This window comes from Mya arenaria, chromosome 16 (assembly GCF_026914265.1).
Source record: "Mya arenaria isolate MELC-2E11 chromosome 16, ASM2691426v1".
In the NCBI taxonomy this organism is placed as follows: Eukaryota; Metazoa; Mollusca; class Bivalvia; order Myida; family Myidae; genus Mya; species Mya arenaria.
The window spans coordinates 22,395,553-22,420,575 of record NC_069137.1 but is presented as its reverse complement, the minus strand read 5'-3'; the positions used below and the strand labels follow the sequence as shown (position 1 = coordinate 22,420,575).

General features: G+C 35.6%; 1 protein-coding gene across 1 annotated transcript; it reads right to left on the bottom strand.

Moving 5' to 3' along the window:
* Nucleotides 1–15,314: 15,314 nt before the first annotated feature.
* On the bottom strand, nt 15,315–24,262 carry LOC128221491 (homeobox-like protein HDP1). The gene is made up of 2 exons (XM_052930098.1): nt 24,230–24,262; nt 15,315–23,307 (listed from the first exon to the last, which is right to left on the bottom strand). The coding sequence occupies exons 1-2, from the start codon at nt 24,260–24,262 to the stop codon at nt 15,523–15,525; spliced, it is 7,818 nt and encodes a 2,605-aa protein (XP_052786058.1). The 3' UTR covers nt 15,315–15,522.
* Between the last annotated feature and the right edge of the window lie 761 nt (nt 24,263–25,023).

Genomic DNA, 25,023 nt, shown 5'->3' with positions numbered 1-25,023 from the left:
GTGTGTTATTCCTGTGGTATGTTGTACGTTCTCAGTCTCTCGTTTAGTGTGTGTTATTTCTGTGGTATGTTGTACGTTCTCTGTCGCTCGTTTAGTGTGCGTTATCCCTGTGGTATGTTGTACGTTCTCTTTCTCTCGCTTAGAGTGTGTTATTTCTGTTGTGTGTTGTACGTTCACTGTCTCTCGTTTAGTGTGTGTTATTTCTGTGGTTTGTTGTACGTTCTCTATCTCTCGTTTAGTGTGTGTTATTTCTGTGGTGTGTTGTACGTTCTCATACTCTCGTTAAGTGTGTGTTATTTCTGTGGTATGTTGTACGTTCTCTGTCTTTCGTTTAGTGTGTGTTATTTCTGTGGTGTGTTGTACGTTCTCTGTCTCTCATTTTGTGTGTGTTATTCCTGTGGTATATTGTACGTTCTCTGTCTCTCATTTAGTGTGCGTTATCCCTGTTGGATGTTGTACGTTCTCAGTCGCTCGTTTAGTGTGCGTTATCCCTATGGTATGTTGTACGTTCTCTTTCTCTCGTTTAGAGTGTGTTATTTCTGTTGTGTGTTGTACGTTCACTGTCTCTCGTTTAGTGTGTGTTATTTCTGTGGTTTGTTGTACGTTCTCTATCTCTCGTTTAGTGTGTGTTATTTCTGTGGTGTGTTGTACGTTCTCATTCTCTCGTTTAGTGTGTTATTTCTGTGGTATGTTTTGCGTTCTCTGTCTCTCGTTTAGTGTTTGTTATTTCTGTGGTTTGTTGTACGTTCTCTATCTCTCGTTTAGTGTGTGTTATTCCTGTGGCATGTTGTACGTTCTCATTTTCTCGTTTAGTGTGTGTTATTTCTGTGGTATGTTGTACGTTCACTGTCTCTCGTTTAGTGTGTTTTGTTTCTGTGGTATGTTGTACGTTCTCTGTCTCTCGTTTAGTGTGTGTTATTTCTGTTGTATGTTGTATGTTGTCTGTCTCTCGTTTAGTGTGTGTTATTTCTGTGGTATGTTGTACTTTCTCAGTCTCTCATTTAGTGTGTTTTATTTCTGTGGTGTGATGTACGTTCACTGTCTCTCGTTTAGTGTGTGTTATTTCTGTGATATGTTGTACGTTCTCTGTCTCTCGTTTAGTGTGTGTTATTTCTGTTGTATGTTTTATGTTGTCTGTCTCTCGTTTAGTGTGTGTTATTTCTGTGGTATGTTGTACGTTCTCAGTCTCTCGTTTAGTGTGTGTTATTCCTGTGGTATGTTGTACGTTCTCAGTCTCTCGTTTAGTGTGTGTTGTTTCTGTGGTATGTTGTACGTTCTCAGACTCTCATTTAGTGTGTGTTGTTTCTGTGGTGTGTTGTACGTTCTCAGTCTTTCGTTTAGTGTGTGTTGTTCCTGTGGTATGTTGTACGTTCTCTGTCTCTTGTTTAGTGTGTGTTATTTCTGTGGTGTGTTGTACGTTCTCTGTCTCTCGTTTAGTGTGTGTTGTTTCTGTGGTGTGTTGTACGTTCTCTGTCTCTCATTTAGTGTGTGTTATTTCTGTGGTATGTTGTACGTTCTCTGTCGCTCGTTTAGTGTGCGTTATCCCTGTGGTATGTTGTACGTTCTCTTTCTCTCGTTTAGAGTGTGTTATTTCTGTTGTGTGTTGTACGTTCACTGTCTCTGGTTTAGTGTGTGTTATTTCTGTGGTTTGTTGTACGTTCTCTGTCTCTCTTTTAGTGTGTGTTATTTATGTGGTGTGTTGTACGTTCTCTGTCTCTCATTTAGTGTGTGTTATTCCTGTGGTATGTTGTACGTTCACTGTCTCTCGTTTAGTGTGTGTTATTTCTGTGGAATGTTGTACGTTCTCAGTCTCTCGTTTAGTCTGTGTTGTTTCTGTGGTATGTTGTACGTTCTCAGTCTCTCGTTTAGTATGTGTTGTTTTTGTGGTATGTTGTACGTTCTCAGACTCTCGTTTAGTGTGTGTTGTTTCTGTGGTATGTTGTACGTTCTCAGTCTCTCGTTTAGTGTGTTTTATACCTGTGGTATGTTGTACGTTCTCAGTCTCTCGTTTAGTGTGTGTTGTTCCTGTGGTGTGTTGTACGTTCTCAGTCTCTCGTTTAGTATGTGTTATTCCTGTGGTATGTTGTACGTTCTCAGTCTCTCGTTTAGTGTGTGTTGTTTCTGTGGTATGTTGTACGTTCTCAGACTCTCGTTTAGTGTGTGTTGTTTCTGTGGTGTGTTGTACGTTCTCAGTCTCCCGTTTAGTGTGTGTTGTTCCTGTGGTATGTTGTACGTTCTCTGTCTCTCGTTTAGTGTGTGTTATTTCTGTGGTGTGTTGTACGTTCTCTGTCTCTCATTTAGTGTGTGTTATTCCTGTGGTATGTTGTACGTTCACTGTCTCTTGTTTAGTGTGTGTTATTTCTGTGGTGTGTTTTACGTTCTCAGTCTCTCGTTTAGTGTGTGTTATTTCTGTGGTATGTTGTACGTTCTCTGTCTCTCGTTTAGTGTGTGTTATTTCTGTGGTGTGTTGTACGTTCTCTGTCTCTCATTTAGTGTGTGTTATTCCTGTGGTATGTTGTACGTTCACTGTCTCTCGTTTAGTGTGTGTTATTTCTGTGGTGTGTTGTACGTTCTCTGTCTCTCGTTTAGTGTGTGTTGTTTCTGTGGTATGTTGTACGTTCTCTGTCTCTCGTTTAGTATGTGTTATTTCTGTGGTGTTGTGTACGTTCTCTGTCTCTCGTTTAGAGTATATTGTGATTTTATTTTGGGGATCGTTATTTCTAAATTGCTATTGCGACAATTCTTAAACAATATTTTTTAATGATTTCATGAAGAAATTTAGAATTTCGCAACTGATATTACTGTGCCATAAATGTATATAATATAACAGCAAACAAACTGGTCACTTTTAAGTTACAAATTATATACTAAATTATTATGTCAAATATGCTTACTGAGGTATTTTATCTGTCAATTATGCAAAATTTCTTGATTTCTCAGATAGATACAAAACATCTAGACCCACGGATTTATCTTGTGCTGAGTACGGCACTCGTTACAAACAAATACCCTTTGTTTTTGATAGCATCGAAAGAACACTTTGCACGGTATTATAATTGCTTTTAACACAGAATCGGTAAATGATGACATGATAAACACACCCAGGCACTGCATGAGGTAGCATTTCAGTATTATATTAATATTAAGGTCAAAGTCTTGTATTTAGCTGTGACAGCTACCAGTTGATCTGACAGGGGGTATGTTATCCCCTGCTGTTTTATCGGTCATTTGATAATCAAATAGAAATATTTAATTGCGTGAGTATTAGCTGTTTAAATGTTAATTTGACATCGTGTTATCTAGACGCAATAATTTGCCAAACAATTGTTATAATTATATTTGTTGGATAATTTGACTTTGGCTTTGCTTGATTACAATGATATAATTAGTGGTGGAATATAAATTTGTGATACAATAATTACTACAGGTAGGTACAAGCCAAATTATCGAACATTAAAAAAGAGCCCTGTCTTAAGGCGTAATACAAGGTCCCAAACGATAAGAAGTAAAGACACGAACAATATACTCAAATTCAAACACCACAAAAAGACCTGACATCAAAATTGTATTACCTGCTAAATAGGTTACCGCCTTGGAATGGTCAGTGAAACAAGAGTTCACTCAAGTCTACATGGGGCTTAAACTAATTAACATGGCCATACATTATTCAGTGCCCAAACGATAATGAAGTAAAGACACAAACAATATACACAAATTTAACCTGCTAAATAGGTTACAGCCTTGGAATGGTCATTGAAACAAGAGTTCACTCGAGTCATGGCCATACATTATTAAGCTGCTGTGTCAGAATTTCATACACAGTGTCAGATATAATGATATAGGCTTGTAAATAGAGTTACTATACTTTTTTGTCATATTTATCACTCATGATTGAATAGTTCTACATTATTTGAAATACTTTTCATCTTTAATGTATGTATATATTCTAGTGTTATTATTAAAAATGTTAATCGTAACTGCTAATGTAGTATCAACTTAGGTTTTATGTTTAATCCATTACTATATTTTACTTTTGTTTAGTGCATGTGTTGTGTATTTATGATAACTGATTGAAGATATATGTTGGACGCTGAGTCATATAGAGGCTGTGAGAATCTGATTCGACTCTATAAGGTTTTGCAGGTTTGACGCAAGCTGACCGCAGTATGAGTGGTTTGCTTATGAAGTGTTGCATCATTGTTCATTGAGATGGAGCTCAGCTAGAGAGTGTCAAGTTTTGTTTTGGTTTCTGTTTGTAACTATTTTTATATATTAACCCATACGAATTGTTTGATCTACTGAAACTTGTAACCATATACAGTGGCCGAGCAGTGAAAACTTCATCATTCTTTAACAGTTAATCTTGCTCAACAAACTATGCGCATTTCAGTTAAAACAGTACCTTCACCATTCAGCAGATACTGTAAATTGAAAAAAAAACTACTTGATTCTTATTTTGTTATTTAATAATTCCATAAAGTCCAAAACAAATACCACTTATTTATAAATGTATAGTACGTTCTACTTATTCAAGCACTTCATTAATGGTTATGAAGTCTTCTTGCACAAACCATTACCTTTCCATTTACAATTAAAACAACAATTTACTATGGGGGAATAATTTCACGACGAGAAAATCTAAGTAAACGCAGCATGTAAGTGTGTCCTTTTTAGAGAGAGGGGCAATTTGAAAAAAGGATATTTAAGTTTAAATACTATTTTCAATTCCAGAAACATTTTCTAGTGATATATGTTCGTTTACTAAAATAATTAACTTTACACGTTACATTCATGTTTAATAAAATGTTTTTATACGTTAAGACAATGAAATACTTCAATTACATGGACTAATTGCTGCAAATTTGATGTATACAGTTTAATCATAAACTAGACTTCTTGAACATGACACTACATTAACATGGATTTTTGGCAATACTATTGTCCACATCCATGATACCAGATAAAACCATGCTGTAATCAGTGCCACGCTTAATACGAATCATGTGTGGAGTAAATACATCCAATGGGGCACATCATTTTACAAGAACAGGGACATTGCAACTTAGGTTGAGGCTACAAGTGAAAATATATTTGTAAAAAAAAACAATATTCAAACAACGAACCACGGGGCCACTAAAATCGTTATAAAGTCTGGCATACATGCTATCAAGAATTAACGAACCTCGGGGCTGGACTCATTGGCATGGGTGGCAGTACTAGTGAAAGACAGTGAAATTAATGTTGGATATCATAATATAAATAATAATCTACTCAAAACTGTTGATACCCTTGGGCGAGGTGTCGAGGCTATAGCAAATGGCCGATGATCTCATCACGAAGTTGTTTAAAAAATATCTAAGGCCAAGGCACATTATGACTTTAAAAGCAGTCATCTAGATCCTGAGACAAACAAGACTTAAAAAAACAGTAATTTAAAGCCTGAGGCATACTAGGTTTTTAAGAGCAGCCATCTAAAGCCCGAGTCTCGCTAGGCCTATTATTACAACCATTTCAAACTCGAGTCGCACTAGGCTTTGTTTGGCAATAATCTTAAGCCCGAGTTTAACTAGTTTTTTTCCATTGCACTTATCACAAGCCGTAGTTACACTAGTTATTTCATTGCTACAATCTCAAGCCCGAGCCACACTAGGCCTGTATGGCGACTATCTAAAGCCCGAGTTACACTAGTATTTTCATAGCAAATATCTTAAACCCGAGTCACACTAGTACTGTGTGGCGACTATCTAAAGCTCGAGTCACACTCGGCCTGTATGGCGTCTATCTAAAGCTCGAGTTACACTAGTACGTTCATAGCAACATCTCAAGCCCGAGTCACACTAGTCCCTTCATAGCACATATCAAACGCTCGAATCACACAAGGCCTTAATGACGACTATCTCAAGCTCGAGCCACAATATGCCTTTATGGCGTCTATATCAAGCCCATGTCACACTATGCCTTTATGGCGACTATCTCAAGCCCAAGTAACACTAGACCTTTAAGGCGACTTTATCAAGCCCGAGTTACACTAGTTATTTCATAGCAACTATTTTAAGCCCGAGTCACACTAGTACTTTCATAGCAACTTTCGCAACGACTATGGCGACTCTCTCAAGCCCGAGTCACACTATGCCTTTATGGCGACTATCTCAAGCCCGAGTCACACTATGTCTTTATGGCGACAATCTCAAGCCCGAGTCATACTATGCCTTTACGGCGGCTATGCCAAGCCCAAGTTACACTAGGCCTTTATGGCGACGCTCTCAAGCCCGAGTTACACTAGTAACTGCATAGCAACTATCTCAAGCCCAAATCACACTAGTCCTTTCATAGCAATTATCAAAAGTCTGAATCAAACACGGACTTTAAGTACAATTATAAAATGCCTTAGTCACACCACGCCTTTTATATCAAATATTTAAAGTGTACTATTTCGATACGAATACGGCGTGGCGCTTTCAAGATACATTTATGTAGGCCAAAGGTCATAAGGTCGTATCCAAGAGAAATTGGTCAATAATCCATATAGTTGGCTTGTCGTTACTAAAATTTGGCCATGCATTGGGTTTATTCAAAGACTTGGAATGGCTAAAAGTTATCTTTGTAAAGTGTGTTTTTCAAATAACTAGACATAGTTGCCACCTGGTACAAAAGGAAATGTATGTGGCTCAAATATCATGGTCATAATCAAACTTGTTTGTTAGTGCTATGGCTTTGGACATTTAAATCAGAAGTACCTTCACATGAAAAATTTAGTTTAATTGCATATGTCTACCACATCAATGCATTACCAAAAGTAGGAATTTATTTACATGTTTACACGTTTAAAATAAATTTTGCAAAACGATAGTTGTACCCATCCAGCGCAAAAAAAAAATGAATAACAAATATCGTTAAATATGGGACTATTAGTTAAAAATCGACCAAGTGAAATACATTGGCAAATCGGAAGACACTCACTAGATGTTTCGCTCTTTATATTATGTATTTCATATAAAATGTATCATATCAGCCATACTATTGACTTCAATTGTCAAAGTCGGCCTTTTCTTTCTGTTTTACGATTTCATATCCAATGTTTATCGGCTTGGTAACTTCGTAGTGTTGGCTTATATCTCGGAAATAGCTACCGTTTATCCGGAGATATGGTCCATAAGTTTATAATAAACCCTTTGAAATTTCTTCTCTGCATAATATATTAAAATGTTATTCACATTATTTGATTTGATCACCTTTTTTCAGTGGTTGGAGTATATTCATCCGATCAATTTTGTGACCGCAATTTAGCCCCATTCAAAATGCCAAAACATTTACAGTTTTCCATAATATCAACAGGAAACTATTCCTAATCTGCCATTTAATGAAAAATGTCAAGGTCAAAATAACGTTTGGTTGAACCCTATTGAATATTTAACGTGAAAGATTTAGGGGGTTTTCTTAAAGGAACACTACTGTGTAAAGCTTTATCTTGCACTCTCTTTATTTCATAATTTCAGCAGTTTACTTTTAATTTTAATTGACCATGTGTCAATTTCTTGGATGAACGGAATTATGCATGATACCAAACCAGAAATGTTTTTTGAGGAAATACAATGTCCAACACAAAAAAACCCTCTTAAGTGAGCATAAATAATCATGTGTTTTGTAAAATGTCTTTTTCTGGATTTAAAGCATGGCTGAGAGTATCGAGACAAGACGAGAGAACTGGCTGAGAGTGATCTGGGGACTCCTGTGCGTGAGAGAAGGACTTCAGGTATACGTGGACACGAAAGGCAAGCGACAGTACCAAACGTTTATAAACAATGTCAATACAAAGTGTAATAACCAGACATGTGATCAATGTCAAATCAACAATAAATGTCCAAATAGCAGGGCTAATGTAAATTTCGAACACAGACTGGGCCATTTCTGTCATGAAATGAAAGAAGAGATTCATAAAAATCATCTTAATAGACAGAATCCTTCATGGATGAATACAGATTCTACAAAATGGCATGATCCACACGTCGGTTACTGGGAGGTGGCAAAGTGTTATCTCAGTACGCCCGGCTACTTGGACAAGACGCGGCCAAATCAGGTGGACGCTTCAGGACTTTTGAGCATCTGTATAAACAGTTTGTTTATCAAACAACATATAAAAACTATTCACCATTTTGAAGAGGTAAGCATTTGTTATACTTCAATAGTATTCTAACCTAGGCATTATATACGCATATGTATATCACCAAGAATACCATTCTATTATTTCTAATATTCATGTATAAATATTTGTATGATATTGGCGCGCAAAAGCTCTCGGTCTGTTGCAAATAAAAACTATAATTACTGTTTTGAAGAACAATAATAACTCATATATGATATATCCGAATTTGTATTTGATATATCAGGTGCGAAATATAAGGAACAAGACCCTGCATGACCCCAACTATGAGATGGACGGACAGACAGCAGACGACTGCCTGGACAAGATTATTAAAGTACTGGAGGACCCACAGGAACTCATACATGATACTTTTGCTAAGCAAGCCGCTAATCATATAAGAAAGGTTAGTAATTGTTATTATCAAACAGTACTTGTAATCGATACATATACTGATTTTATCATGATATTATTAGTAATATTTAATATATTGGCATAACCTAGTATTGCAATATTTCAGATGAAAGTTAAAACTAAAAATACACCGCCTAATATGACGGAAGCTTTACAGAAACGGCTGCGGATAAACTTTGACGTTGACAAACTTTTAAAAGAGATAGAGGGTCTGTTGTATGCTAAGTTACAAAAGGACCTGAAAGCCGACGGTAAATTTCAATCAATCTTCTTTGACACGTATACTTTATTTTAATATTTATCGTCAGGTTATAATTTGTCTTAAACAATATAAATATTATAACCGTGTAAGCTACTGAAGATTGAACTGTTTGTTTCATAGCACCTAAAATTGCATTGAACGTCAAAAAAACCATTGAATTGTCATTGTAATTCAACCATTATCGTCGCCGTATATCTGAGGTAACAGACTCGGTTTTATTTTTTATCAAAGGGCTATGTTATTTTTGTTTACCGAACTTATTGGTATACGTTAAAAGTACAAACAACTGTCAGTAAATATTAAGCAAACAATTGAATATAAACATTGATAGGATTGACATACTTTGGAATGAAAAAGTGCTTAGTTATTGATAGTTATTGATATTGACGGTTTATTCTGTAAATGCATTGGGGTCTAGGTCAGCGTTCGTGAACATAGAAATAGTTTGAATGAAATTATGTTTTAATGCTAATATAAAGTATACGTAGTGTTACTATCTCGACAATTCTGTTTTTTAATAACTTATTTAATGACTCAAATTTAGGTCAAATGCTCGAACAACGAGACGTCAGCAGTGACTGCACTATGTATATTCCTAGTTTACGGTATCAAGCCATTTTAATACACATTTGTATCGGACTTGTCATATTAACATATATCATACATATATGCAATGATTAGCGCGATTATATTTTAGGTTTGTGTAAGTGAATTTTGCAGGTCCCAATAGACTAAATTACTTTTAGTAGCTAAAATAAAAATGTATCTGCACTGGATAATCGTACACATCAACGACTCTTTCACTAATTTAATCATATGCATTAATCAGTGTTTATACAATAACTTATGTTTATGTTTGTTCCTTTTTAATCGTAGAGTTGCCTATTGACAAATTCTTTAAAGAATTTTACATTGTCGATGCAATATTAAGTTTTTTTCTTTATTTAACATTTGTTTGTAACTCAGAGACCGAAGAAATTAACCGTAAAATAGTTTGTTTTGTATCTGTTTTTCCAATTAAATATACACTACATTCAAATTTAGTAAACATCAAAACATTAAATCGTAATTAAATGATAAAAAAGAAAATATGATAGAACTGAAATATGAAAATAAAAGGAAAATAAAAAAATGCAAAGCTGTTGTAGGGCTCGAAATTTTGTCAACACTTCTTTTGGTACATGTAATCTAATCATACACTGTATCCCGCTGTGCGTCAAAGCAGTGATATATGATATTATGACGAATACATTTGGGTTCAATTCTGTGTCACCACTTCTACTCCAAATTACAAATGAAATAAATTGTTTTTAATAATTCACATCCTGTTGTTGGACAATTCAATTATCTGCAACACATTAAGGAATCATAAAACTACGTTTTGTTGACTGCCACAACATATTTTATGAATCTGATCAATTTAATATTACATATAAATTAACGTTTTGATGACAGAGTCAACGACGAAAGGGAACCAAAATTAAAAGGTGTTCTCGTATCCAACCGAAAATTACATATCCAGGCTGTGCAAAACCATATCAGAAATTATATTTAGAAAAGGTTTAATTTTCCTTACATAGACATGAATTACTACAGCGTTTACAAATGTTGTATAGACCATTTTTAATCAGGAAATCGGCTCAGTTTGTGTAGAATGTTGGAATTGTTATGCCGAGAAGAAAACGTTTAGTCAGTTATGTAACGATAGTTTTAATATTTAATAAGAGCTTAAATACAATGTTTTTAAATGAAAATAACTGTAAGTTGCAAATGATACATTAAATTGTGCGATGCATGCGCATTGCTGGTTTCCGTTTTGACGCGAACTTACTTTAGAATGAAAACAATCTTACCGTAGATTGACATTAACTAAAGCAAATATAATTGTAAATAAATGTTTGGTTATTGGACAAATCTAATAATTATGCCCCGGATAAAATAAACAAAAGCGGTTGTATTATCTTATAGTTTTTTTGCCTTCGGTTGAGTGTGGGCCTAGCTGCTGTCGCCGTCTTTCAAAACCTAGGCAATACCTTAGGCTTGAAACTTGTGCATTACAAATACTTGCTTATGCATATAAAGGCTTAAATACTTTGTAAAAGTGTTGTTTTGTTACCGGTTTCATTGTTAATAGCCAAAGAAACAACATCTGCTGCTGCAGGGCCCAGCTTTACAAATCACAAATGCAAACTAAATATATCTTTACGGGTTTCAATATTGTTGAAATAATGTGTCATGTTGATATGATGGTGAATTAAATGCAGGTCATGTATAATGTGTAAATCCTAACATTTATGCTTTCTTCACAGATCTACGTCATCAGCTAGTCAAGTACTACCAGCAACAACTCAACAGCACGCCAATATCACCCCTGCTGTCGGACAAGGACGAGAAGCTTGACAAACTTTACGTTCCTCCGAAATTACTCGAGATGGACCCCAGAAAAATTGGTACAGCTGCGAAAGAAAAGGGAACTCCTGTGACATCTTACAGACAGATATTTAGTAAAGCAGGTGAATTTAGGAAAGACGTGTTTATTGTCGGCGAGGCCGGGATGGGAAAGACTTCCTGCGCCGCGATGTGTGCCCTGAAATGGGCCAATCAGTTTTCATCAACGGAAACGTCCAATGACACGGACGAAAATGCTTCAGATCAAACGCCATTTCAGCTTCGTGCGCATATTATTCCCGAAAAAGAGCAGAATTGTCAATTCCAGGATGATTCTTTCTACAAGGAAATCGACTTTATATTCCATCTCCGTCTGAGAGATAGTGATGAACTCTGCCACATGACGGACATGATACGAGATCAGCTGATCAGCCGAATTTACCAAGAAGACGAGATGACTGATGCTTATTCAACTTTGATTTATGTACTGTCCAATTACAAGTGCATGATCATAGCAGATGGTCTTGATGAATGGTCCCATCCCGATGGCAAAAATTGCAACTGTACAAGCGAAGACAAAGTAATCCCATTTTTAGCGCCAACCATAGAAGCAATTGTTGTGATAACATCACGACCATGGAGAATGTCACAACAACGCGTTAAAGATACGAAAATAGACAAATATCTAGAGATAGATGGATCTTCAGATATAAAGTTACTGATTCAGAAAATGTTGAATAGTCTAAATGAAACAGTATCAGAAACGAAAACATCCGAAGATTTCTTTAAGTTTATTGACATAATGAAACTTAAATGTCTTTTATCGGTACCTATTGTATCGATGTTGCTTGTCTGTTTGTGGTTTGAGGGAATGCCAGAATCGAGTTCCCTATGTGATATATACGCATTTTTTATTGAAATGATGTTTGGGAGAAAACATCAGCATGTGCCTGTAGTTCCGCAGACTGATATTCAGGTACCGCGATGTTTCAAGAAAATAAAATGTGTACAGAACAAATACAACATAGTAAAGAAGATTGCCGAACTTGCTTTTACGAAATTATTTTCGAATGACCGAACTTCGTTCTTAGTGTTTAAGGAGGTTGAAATTTTGGCGCACGATGATATTGTGTTTCTTTTGCAATCGGGAATATTGCAAGAATCCAAATCAGCATCCTTGCGGCAATACACATGTATTATCATCCAGGTGACTTACATAATGTATTAAAACCCTTTTTTGAGAAGAATGGTGAAAGGTCGGATATTTCACATGTGTTTGTCTTCATGTGCGGTCTGAACATGGAGTTAGCAAATGCGATGTCTGCCATGATATCGAACAGTATATCCCTAGACAATCAGTCATTTGTGACTGAAACCATAGTCATTCAAATCCAATCGACCATTGCTTTAGGCTATAAGGAGGCCACAGCCAGTCAAGTATTTGATGATATTCTGTCACTGTCCAGCTTTGATTTTAGTTATACTTCCGAAACCGAAATATTAGATGACTTGCTTTCGATGAATAAGTCCAACGTACGTTACATCAAGACTAGTACCGGTACTTGCCCGGCGAAACTCAACGAGGTATTCAGTAAATCTTCAGACACATTAACCAATGTTAAGATATTTTCCATTGCTGGACAGTTCGACCTTTTGGCGTGCAACAGTCTCAAGTGCTCATCAATATATGGAACTGAAACAACTGACATTGCGGTCAACACACATTGTTTATTGCGTTGGATTTAAATTGTGTTTCAAAAACTGTTGAATGCAGTATTTTGCATTCGTTTGCCCATGGATCGAATCAATTAAAGCACTTGATAATAAAACACATTAAACACATAAGTTTACTCTGCCAGATTTTTCCAAGGCTGATTCATTTAGAACACATTTCCATAGATACCGGATACCTCGGTGATAACGCTCTTCGCCTCCCAGACTATATCAAGAGAGTTGAACTATCAAATTTGAAAATGAGTGCACGTTCGTTAAGAGAGATGCTTGCGGTGCTGGAAAAAGGATTGAATATAAATGATGTAAAGTGTTTATTACTGAAATGTACTGTTGAACCAAACTCAGAATATGAGGAGATTATATTCGATGCTCAAAGGAGGGCATATTACTGTTTAGATATCGGGCACAAATATTTCTCTCTTACTTGCCTGAGCGCAATCACCTCTTCCGAGAGAGTTCCTGTATAATAGATGAATACAAAAAAATAAAAAATGGACACAATACATCGTTTGCATGTTTCATTTTGATATTTAATAATTTAATGAACATGGATTTATCAATGACTTTGTTACCTTACAATTTCTTTTAGCATATACTCTGACTTTCCTTCAAGTATTTCTTAAGTAAAATCAAATGTTTCTTTCAATATTGGTCTCACAAAACATATTGCAATCAGTTGAAAATTCTATAGAATGAAACTATTTACATTTTTTGTCTTGAAATAAAGGAAAATGTTAACATAGTGTTTTGTTTTTAGTTCATTACATCTGCAAACTGTGACTCTACCTCTATGTATTTGGGGTATTCGAACATAATCCCTACATATAAAATAACGTTATGTAAAGTAGGCTATAAAGAATTACCTTAATGTGTTGAAATAAATTCAAAGTGTATTTTCTTAAAATGAATGGAAGAAGAAGCCTTTTGTCCGTTAATTAAATATTCAATAGTTTTACTTACGCTTTTTGATAATGAAAAAAAATGAACAATTACTTTTTAGACAATATTCTGCTAGCATAGATCTACTTTGTTTGTAAGCTTTTGGTTACTGTAACATGTCCAAGTTCATTTTCGTAAAAAGGTAAAATACCTTTAAGAGCGAATCGTTGCGGATATCAACAAGTAGCATTGGAAGGTCTTTAACTAGTTCATTCACGAATAGCTGACACGATCTGTAGCCTATGACTGTACATTAAAGCTCAAATGCACTTAGTAGTCATAGAGTCTCAGCCGAAAGTTCAAATGAACTTAAAAACAACAAGGAAAATCTGTCCAGCACAAACAATAAAACAACAACAATAAGTTGAAATTGAAATGTTTATGTCATTAAAAGCAATCTACGACTACATCTGCATTAACAAATAGTTCGTAGGTCACATTTGTAAATCATTAGAAAAAAAGTAAAGAAAGTAGTCCCGATTACGCAATCTAATACGCCATGCAACATGAGTTAAAGGTATTACCAAAATCATTTACGGAATGACCCAGTTACATTGACATAAAGTGAATTAATTTAAAAAAAAACAAACTATATTGTGGTTAAACATACACGTGTTTCATAATAAACAGATAGTAGCATATTATAAGGGACGTTTTTATATGAATACGACTAACCCTAGATCAAAACAAAATCAAACAGACAATAACCTGTCATTGTTGTTCCGTTATATTTAATGATGATAAACACGTTTCTGTGGAAATGAAGAAAATAATAACGACATGTAAAAAATGTATTTCTTTTCAACCCCAAACGTGGCATTTAAAATATATATGATACTTACAATTTAATACGTCAAATATTCATTTTTTAATGCCTCATTATATGTATGATTTGTTTCTTGCAATGCTTATTGTGTCTTTTTTTACATTAATTTACTGAATATAATCCGTTTAAACATTAAAACCAACAGGTATGAGGTGTTTAAAACGAATAAAAAGCGTATATATGCAAAATTGCACGTATGAAATCAAGAAATATGAAACATTTGTAGTTTGAAATAAGTATCAGTTACCTGAAGGGAAATATGTATAGAGCACTGAACTGAGCTAAGTATATTGTAACAACGGCATATACTTCACCGGAAAACTTAAAATAGTTATATCCCTTTACGATTATTTCATATAAGTGCAATTTAGAATTGAACTCATCAATGCATTTAAAGCTGTTGTTATTGTTCTTGATCTTGTTGTAGATTCGTTTGTGCTTTGGAAAGGTATAGCTTTTAAATTGTTTGTTGCAAATAACATGTAAGGCATATGTTAACATCTATCCGGAAGTGTTACAGTATTCGTCATTAATTACAAGTTTGAATATAATAACGATACCTTAAAGCAACAACAACAACAACAACAAACAACACCAGTACTTTAATTAATTCATTTAATAATCATATCTCTTTTGATAATGCTATGATAATGATAGTGAACATTGAAAAAGACATAAAACAACGATAGAACAATGTGTAGCGTTTGTTTCACACTTTACAAGAAGCAATAAAATAGCCCACCAATCAACCATCCACCAATCCATCAATCAATCAGACACATGTTTTAGTTTACTTTTAAATATGTTTGAGTATCAGAATCAAACATCTCTGTAACGCAAAGTACCATTCAACAGCCGTATTAACATGTCTCTTTCACTTATACTAGGTTTAACAGTATATACAGGAGAGGTGTTGTTAAAGACTGTTTTAACAGTACTTTCAACAGTTCTCATAACATTACTGTCAGTAGTTTTCTCGAAGTTTTTACTTCCCTTTATTAATGCATCAGTCGATGGCACATTTGTCATGTCAGACCGTGAAAACTTAAGTTTCTTTTCTGATTCGAAAGTGCTTTGAATACCATGTTCTTTATGCTTAAGTGGTCCATACAATAGGCTTTTCAAAAGTGAAGAAGTAGCGTTTTCTGAGAATTTATATATTAACGTATCCTTCATATCCCGGTTAATTACCGGAGCGTGTGTTTGTTTTGAAGGGAATAAAGATGGCGGTTTATGGGGACTTTGGTCAATAACAAGTTGAGGCTTGCTTTTGGTGGACCCGCTGCTTACCAAAAGTAGTCCAAAAAGCAGCTTGCGTAAAATATCTCTTGAAACGGGATCCTGGTTAGATTGACGTTTTGTTCGTGTGTGTGTGTCTATGTGACTTTGGAAAAATGTTCCTGAAGTTGGTATGTTTTTTATGATGTTGTTATGATGTTTGGTTGTCTTTTTCACGTTAGGATGGCTTTCGGGCGGTAATTTTCCAAGATGGTAAACGTTAAACATGTACATAGCTGGCATCGACTTATTAAACACTGATTTAGCAAAATCAAACTGGCCAGATAATTGTCTTCTATAATTGTTCGAAAAGGTCCAGATATAATCGATGAATGGCTTTGCATTTGATTCTGTTGTCTTCTGAAATTTAGTATGCACATCATCTGAGTGTACGTTGTGGTTTACTGGAATATTCCTAGTTTTCTTGTGATCGATGTTGGAATGGTCAGCTTTTCTAAACTCCTTTTGATCCGATGACTCATTTGTCCAAACAGTATTCTTGTCATTAGTTTTCATTATATTGTTTGCTCTATCAGTTGTATTTTGCACGAACAGTTTCGATACATTTTGCTTCAGCACATTTTGAGTGAAAAGTTCGCTCGATATATTATTATTTTTCACTGACTTACCTAATTGATCTATTATATTATTAACACTTACGGTACCAAGCGTCCTTTTTTGTTGAACGACAATGTTATTCTCCATAGATAAATTGACCTGAATGGCCTCCTCACCATTATTATGCATATTGTGAAATGTTCTGTATGGCCACATATTCGCTTTATTTTCATCATTATCCGCCCTCTCTGTCGTTATATTAGTCTTTATAACAGTCTTAGTTAGATTACTTGCAAGTGTTGACATGATATGCAATGTATCAACTGATTGAATTCCCTCAGATTCGTTTCTCAAAGGTGACTTTATAAGATGGTATGAACCTTTTAGGCTTTCATTAGCGATATCACTATATTTAACTGTCGTTTGCTGGTTGATTAAAAGCTCTGCTAAATCATTAGATGTAACACTCGCATGTCTGTCAATGAAAACATCTTGAGCGGTATTACTAGTTGTGACACCCGAAAGCTTGTCAATGGAATCCACTCGATCATTATCGCTAACTGTAACGCCAGCATGTTGGTCAATAGAAACGTCACTAGTAGTATCGCGAGAGGAAGCGCCCGAATGCTGTTTAATGTATTTGTCAATCTTAAATGATAAAACATTTTCATGAGTCTGCAATGTATCCACAATTATGATTGATGAATTTGATGTGACATTGTCTTTGTTACTTGCTGAATCGACAAGTGTGTTTAAATTGTTTATGTTCGTTCGAGGAGCCACAAGTGTGTTTAAATTGTTTATGTTCGTTCCTGTATCCACAAGTGCGGTAAAATTGTCCATGCTCGTTGCAGTATCCACAGGTGTGTTAATATTGTCTATTTTCGTCCCAGTATCCATTAGTGTGCTAAAATTGTCCATGTTTGTCCCAGTATCTACTAGTGTGTTTAAATTGTCCTTGTTCGTTCCAGTATCCATAGGTGTGTTAAATTTGTCCATGTTCGTTCCAGTATCCACAGGTGTGTTAAAATTGTCCATGTTCGTTCCAATATCCACAGGTGTGTTTAAATTGTCTATGTTCGTTCCAGTATCCACAAGTGTGTTTAAATTGTCTATGTTCGTTCCAATATCCACTATTGTGTTAAAATTGTCCATGTTCGTTCCAATATCCACAGGTGTGTTTAAATTGTCTATGTTCGTTCCAGTATCCACAAGTGTGGTAAAATTGTCCATGTTCGTTCCAGTATCCAATAGTGTGTTTAAATTGTCCATGTTCGTTCCAGTATCCGCATGTGTGTTTAAATTGTCTATGTTCGTTCCGGTATCCACTAGTGTATTCAAATTGTCCATGTTCGTTCCAGTATCCACAAGTGTGTTAAAATTGTCCATGTTCGTTCCAGTATCCACAGGTGTGGTAAAATTGTCCATGTTCGTTCCAGTATCCACATGTGTGTTTAAATTGTCCATGTTCGTTCCAGTATCCACTAGTGTATTTAAATTGTCCATGTTCGTTCCAGTATCCACAAGTGTGTTAAAATGTTCTATGTCCGTTCCGGTATCCACAAGTGTGTTAACATTGTCCATGTTCGTTCCAGTATCCACTATTGTGTTAAAATTGTCCTTGTTCGATCCTGTATCCACTAGTGTGTTAAAATTGTCCATGTTCGTTCCAGTATCCACTAGTGTGTTAAAATGGTCCATGCTCGTTCCAGTATCAACAAGTGAGTTAAAATTGTCCATGTTCGTCCCAGTATCCACTAGTGTGTTTAAATTGTCCATGTTCGTTCCAGTATCCACAAGTGTGTAAAAATTGTCTATGTTCGATCCAGTATCCACTAGTGTGTTAAAATATTCCATGTTCGTTCCAGTATCCACTAGTGTGTTAAAATGGTCCATGTTCGTTCCAGTATCCACTAGTGAGTTAAAATTGTCCATGTTCGTCCCTGTATCCACTAGTGTGTTTAAATTGTCCTTGTTCGTTCCAGTATCCACTAGTGTGTTAAAATTGTCTATTTTCGTCCCAGTATCCACTTGTGTGTTAAAAATGTCCATGTTCGTCACAGTATCCACTAGTGGGTTTAAATTTTCCATGTTTGTACCAGTATCGATAATTGTGTTAAAATTGTCTACGTTCATTCCAGTATTCACAAGTGTGTTTAAATTGTCCATGTTCGTTCCAGTATCCACTATTGTGTTAAAATTGTCCATGTTCGTTCCAATATCCATATGTGTGTTTAAATTGTCTATGTTCGTTTCAGTATCCATATGTGTGTTAAATTTGTTCATGTTCGTTCCAGTATCCACTATTGTGTTAAAATTGTCCATGTTCGTTCCAATATCCACATGTGTGTTTAAATTGTCCATGTTCGTTCCAGTATCCACTAGTGTATTTAAATTGTCCATGTTCGTTCCAGTATCCACAAGTGTGTTAAAATGTTCTATGTTCGTTCCGGTATCCACAAGTGTGTTAACATTGTCCATGTTCGTTCCAGTATCCACTATTGTGTTAATATTGTCCTTGTTCGTTCCAGTATCCACTAGTGTGTTAAAATGGTCCATGCTCGTTCCAGTATCTACAAGTGAGTTAAAATTGTCCATGTTCGTCCCAGTATCCACTAGTGTGTTTAAATTGTCCTTGTTCGTTCCAGTATCCACAAGTGTGTTAAAATTGTCTATGTTCGATCCAGTATCCACTAGTGTGTTAAAATATTCCATGTTCGTTCCAGTATCCACTAGTGTGTTAAAATGGTCCATGTTCGTTCCAGTATCCACCAGTGAGTTAAAATTGTCCATGTTCGTCCCTGTATCCACTAGTGTGTTTAAATTGTCCTTGTTCGTTCCAGTATCCACTAGTGTGTTAAAATTGTCTATTTTCGTCCCAGTATCCACTTGTGTGTTAAAAATGTCCATGTTCGTCCCAGTATCCACTAGTGGGTTTAAATTTTTCATGTTTGTACCAGTATCGATAATTGTGTTAAAATTGTCTACGTTCATTCCAGTATTCACAAGTGTGTTTAAATTGTCCATGTTCGTTCCAGTATCCACTATTGTGTTAAAATTGTCCATGTTCGTTCCAATATCCATATGTGTGTTTAAATTGTCTATGTTCGTTTCAGTATCCATAGGTGTGTTAAATTTGTCCATGTTCGTTCCAGTATCCACTATTGTGTTAAAATTGTCCATGTTCGTTCCAATATCCACATGTGTGTTTAAATTGTCCATGTTCGTTCCAGTATCCACTAGTGTATTTAAATTGTCCATGTTCGTTCCGGTATCCACTAGTGTGTTTAAATTGTCTATGTTCGTTCCGGTATCCACAAGTGTGTTTAAATTGTCCATGTTCGTTCCAGTATCCACTATTGTGTTAATATTGTCCTTGTTCGTTCCAGTATCCACTAGTGTGTTAAAATGGTCCATGTTCGTTCCAGTATCTACAAGTGAGTTAAAATTGTCCATGTTCGTCCCAGTATCCACTAGTGTGTTTAAATTGTCCATGTTCGTTCCAGTATCCACAAGTGTGTTAAAATTGTCTATGTTCGATCCAGTATCCACTAGTGTGTTAAAATATTCCATGTTCGTTCCAGTATCCACTAGTGTGTTAAAATGGTCCATGTTCGTTCCAGTATCCACCAGTGAGTTAAAATTGTCCAAGTTCGTCCCTGTATCCACTAGTGTGTTTAAATTGTCCTTGTTCGTTCCAGTATCCACTAGTGTGTTAAAATTGTCTATTTTCGTCCCAGTATCCACTTGTGTGTTAAAAATGTCCATGTTCGTCCCAGTATCCACTAGTGGGTTTAAATTTTTCATGTTTGTACCAGTATCGATAATTGTGTTAAAATTGTCTACGTTCATTCCAGTATTCACAAGTGTGTTTAAATTGTCCATGTTCGTTCCAGTATCCACTATTGTGCTAAAATTGTCCATGTTCGTTCCAATATCCATATGTGTGTTTAAATTGTCTATGTTCGTTTCAGTATCCATAGGTGTGTTAAATTTGTCCATGTTCGTTCCAGTATCCACTATTGTGTTAAAATTGTCCATGTTCGTTCCAATATCCACATGTGTGTTTAAATTGTCTATGTTCGTTCCAGTATCCACATGTGTGTTTAAATTGTCTATGTTCGTTCCGGTATCCACTAGTGTGTTTAAATTGTCTATGTTCGTTCCAGTATCCACAAGTGTGTTTAAATTGTCCATGTTCGTTCCAGTATCCACTAATGTGTTTAAATTGTCAATGATCGTTCCAGTATCTACAAGTGTGTTAAAATTGTCCATGTTCGTTCCAGTATCTACAAGTGTGTTAAAATTGTCCATGTTCGTCCCATTATCCACAAGTGTGGTAAAATTGTCCATGTTCGTTCCAGTATCCACAAGTGTGTTTAAATTGTCCATGTTCGTTCCAGTATCCACTAGTGTGTTAAAATTCTCAATCCTCGTTGCAGTATCTTCAAGTGTGTTAAAATTGTCTATGTTCGTTCCAGTATCGATAGGTGTGTTAAATTTGTCCATGTTCGTTCCAGTGTCAAAAAGTGTGTTTAAATTGTCCATGCTCGTTCCAGTATCCACTAGTGTGTTAGAATTGTCCATGTTCGTTCCAGTATCCACTAGTGTGTTAAAATTGCCTATGTTCGTTCCAGTATCAACAAGTGTGTTAAAATTGTCTATGTTCGTTCCGGTATCCACAAGTATATTAATGTTTTCCTTTATATTTGTTCCTCTAACCACTAGTGTGTTTAAATTGTCAATGTTTGCTCCAGAATCAACTTGTTTGTTTGAAATTTTCGTGGCGGTATACACGTTTGTGTCTTTGTTCGTTCCAGTTTCCACTATTATGTTTGTATTGTCTATGGTCATTTCAGTATCCACTAGTGTGTTTAAATTGTAGTTATTCGATGCGCTTTCCACTTTTGTTTTTGATAAATTTGTCTTGCTCACGGTGTCAACCTTGGTGTTTGAAATATCTGCGTTTGTTGAGGTATCCTTGGGTATGTTTGATTTATATACGTTGTGTGTGGTATCAACCATTGTTTCCCATAAGTCTGTAACATTTGCAGTATCGAAAATTGCGTTTGAAGCATCTGTGTCTGCTGTGGTAATGTTTTTTGTATGCATATTAGGTCTAAACAGGTCGCTGGTAGGTGTCTTATTTGTAAAAAGTTCTGATGCACTAGGATTCAATGCAAACCCTTCATTGCCAATTCGATTTCCCTCGAATACGGTGTTCCCAATTATAAGTTGATTTTCTACATTCACTTTGGAGGAGTTGATCGTAGCGCCTTTTTGCTGATTTGCGAAATTATTGTTAAAAATCAAAGAATTGACGACTTTGTTTCCATTTACGTCCTCATAAGTGGAATTATTTGGGGTTAGATTATTCCAAAGTCCTTTAAGCCAGTCGGATTCATTATCTTTTCGTTTTCCTTTTTTTACTGACTGTTCATTAATTTCCTTTTGTATCCGCAATTTTAACAATGAGGTTGTTCTATAAATAGGGTAGTGTGTGTTGATGTATTCAAGACTATTTTTGCCGTGTTGTCCGTTATTGAAATCAGCAAAAATATCTCTGGCAATTGAAATGTTGACATACGATGAATTGTTTCTTTCGGAACTTTCGTGTCTGTCTTGTATTGTCTGTATTGCGTTGCGTTCAACTTCGGATTGTGCATGAAAAGCTGAAAGAGACATTTTTTTCTGTGGATTTTTTATAACCCGATTTCTACTTATCATCGAACGAGCTAAAGGTAACACACGTTTTCTTTGAGTATATGCATTGTTACCGACCCGTGGTGAACCAGACGTTTTCGTATTATAATAGCTATACGATACGTCTGTATGAAATGTTTGATAGGGAGCTATGTTGCCACTCGATGGCCTCGTGAGAGGAAGTCTATACCAAGCTTGTCCTCTTCTTCTTGGCGATGCCATAACAGTGTCTAGATTGTTGCGACTCAAAGTTGAACCCCTACGCGTTGGTTCTGTTGGTAATCTTGTTCTCCGATTACCTGCCCCCCTTGTTGGTTCTGGGCTCACAGGCACAGTGAATCGGTTCATGCGTCCATTTGGCGGTGCTGTTAATCTATTATATTCCGGTGATCCACTGTTGTGCATAGGAAATGCTCGACGTTTTTGCGCCCGTCTTGCTTCTGGACTACCGGCAAATGGAAATTCCCGAAGACGAGGTGGCGATGTTGGTTGGCCATTAAAACGGTATGGAGCTCTTGTTGGTTCTAATGTTGCTCGAGCACCAGATAGAAAAGGGGCTTGCAAATGCCTCGGGACACCACGAGGAACATTTGCAACACCTAATAACTCTTCTGGATTCGGATTTATATAGCGTTCTCTTGTTGGTCCCGTTGTGTCCCGATCCGAAGCATATGAGAGGTATTGTATTACCCTTGAAACTTCAGGAGACCCACTGACACGCGAAGGAACTCCTCGTTCTCTTGGTTTTGAAACGTAATACCCTCTATGTCTTGGAATTGATGCAGATGGTCTCACGGAAAAGAGTGATCCTGAATCTCCTACTGGAAGACTTTGCCTATCAAAATAAGAAACATTAGGTACTTTATATGAAGAAGGCGGTCTGTTATGTGTAAATCCGGATATACTATCGGAGAATGGCGGTCTTTTATGATGCAAGCCGAACCTGCCGTCGGCATAGGGTGTTCTCCAATCCGGACTTGGCGGTGTTTCAGGTAGCGTTCTGTCATTTGGGATTACAGCTTCGGCGAAAGGTGGTCTAAAACGATTATAGGGATCGGCTATAACCTGAAATTAAATCATTACCATGTAGGAATAATTCATGCATAAATCAGCGTTCTTTGAAACAGTTAAATTGCATCAGTGAGTAAGCCTAAAAGATTAACTTATAAATCATATAAGCCATTAACTTATAACTATTTTACACTTTGTCTCACCGATGTAAGGAATAAATACCGCGTTAAAGCCGACGCTGCATAAGAGTAAACAGTCCTGAAACATACAATCATTATATCCAACCACATTCACCTTAGATTTATACAGTCGTTTATTCATAATCATATCAAGGGGCATGGCTATTATTAACGTTGTTCTAAAGAAATACATTTCATTTTAAGTTTGCCTGTTTCAGTTTTCAGTGGTTTGTTTAGTATGTTCTGCTTTGGTTAATTTGTTTACAGAAATGACAATGGTAGTAGCTTAACGACAAAACAAAGCTTATCCAATCAATTTGTGCTATTAAATAACGATTCTCTGACATTTGTAAGGTTGATGTTAAATAAAATAAGGCTCAATAAACTAGTTAATGTGTATTTTCACTCAATCCAAATGTTTCAATAAATCACGCAAAATGTTAAATTAAAATAACTGAGACGATATTTATAATGTTTAAATTGTTTTAATCAATGCAGACACTTCACCAAAACATATGGACATCACGGAAGATGGCACAAGGCAAGTTTTTTTTTTATTTAATTTGAGCTTTTTTTCAAGTGCAGTTTTGTGTCATTTCAAATCAATTTAACACCGTCTTATTATACTATATTTTAAGAAATTATAGCAAAAATACTCTCTGTTCGGTTTCATTACGATATACATAGGACCTAAAAATGCTGTTAACTATGCTGTCGGCCTCTGAAGCGATACAAAAAAGATGTATCTTAATAAATACCGTTTATAAAATCATAACTTAATCAAAACTGCAACTTACCACACGGTAGAACAAAATCCACATCAAAATCATCTCCAAAGATCTTCCACCACAACAGTTTCAGCATAGCTGCTTTGAATTATAATAATGATTTATAAATTATTTTTAAAAAGCGATGTAGTTGGATAATCATTAAAATGGTGTTCTTACTACAATGAGTTCTGACATGGTGTAATTATTCACACGATCAATTAAAAACGACACTGAATTTTAATTAATAAATTGAAAACAGATTGCCGTGAAGCAGAATGATTTAGTGTGTTTAAACCTGCAATACATTTGTAGTGTTTTTATTTATCAGGGAGTAATATTTACGCTTTAAGTAACTATTAACACTGAATTTTAATTAATGATTTAAACGCAAGCTGCTGAAATGCATGTCGATATTTATCAACATATTAAAATGCAAGAGAGGTTTGTCATTTAACATAAAATATTATACTAATCAATCAAGTTTTAGTCCGACTGTTAAGATTGTTACTGACACACTGAAATGACACTGATATGATGCTAAGATCGGACTTCAATAACCTTCAAAAATAGAGTATTTGGATAAATACAAAATCTACCATGTTCAACGTGCGTTTGTTTGCCAAGTGTGGTCACGTGACTAGTTGTTTTAACATTTATTTAAATTCATATCAGGTTGATTTGCCTTCGTTGTACCATTTATATTTTATAAAACAGCCCTGCACTTGATCAAGTTCTCGCCAAGTATAATATATTGTAAAAGTTGTACAAACAGTGTGACCTTAATTGAAAATGTCAATTATGTTTAGGAATGCTGGATTCTT

What these genes read in the sequence shown, in the direction of transcription:
- LOC128221491 (XM_052930098.1), bottom strand. Translation starts at nt 24,262, where the DNA reads ATGATTTTGATGTGGATTTTGTTCTACCGTGTG. An exon ending in GGATTTTGTTCTACCGTGTG is followed by an intron (nt 23,308 to 24,229) that starts GTAAGTTGCAGT and finishes ATTTAATTTCAG; the next exon opens with GTTATAGCCGATCCCTATAA.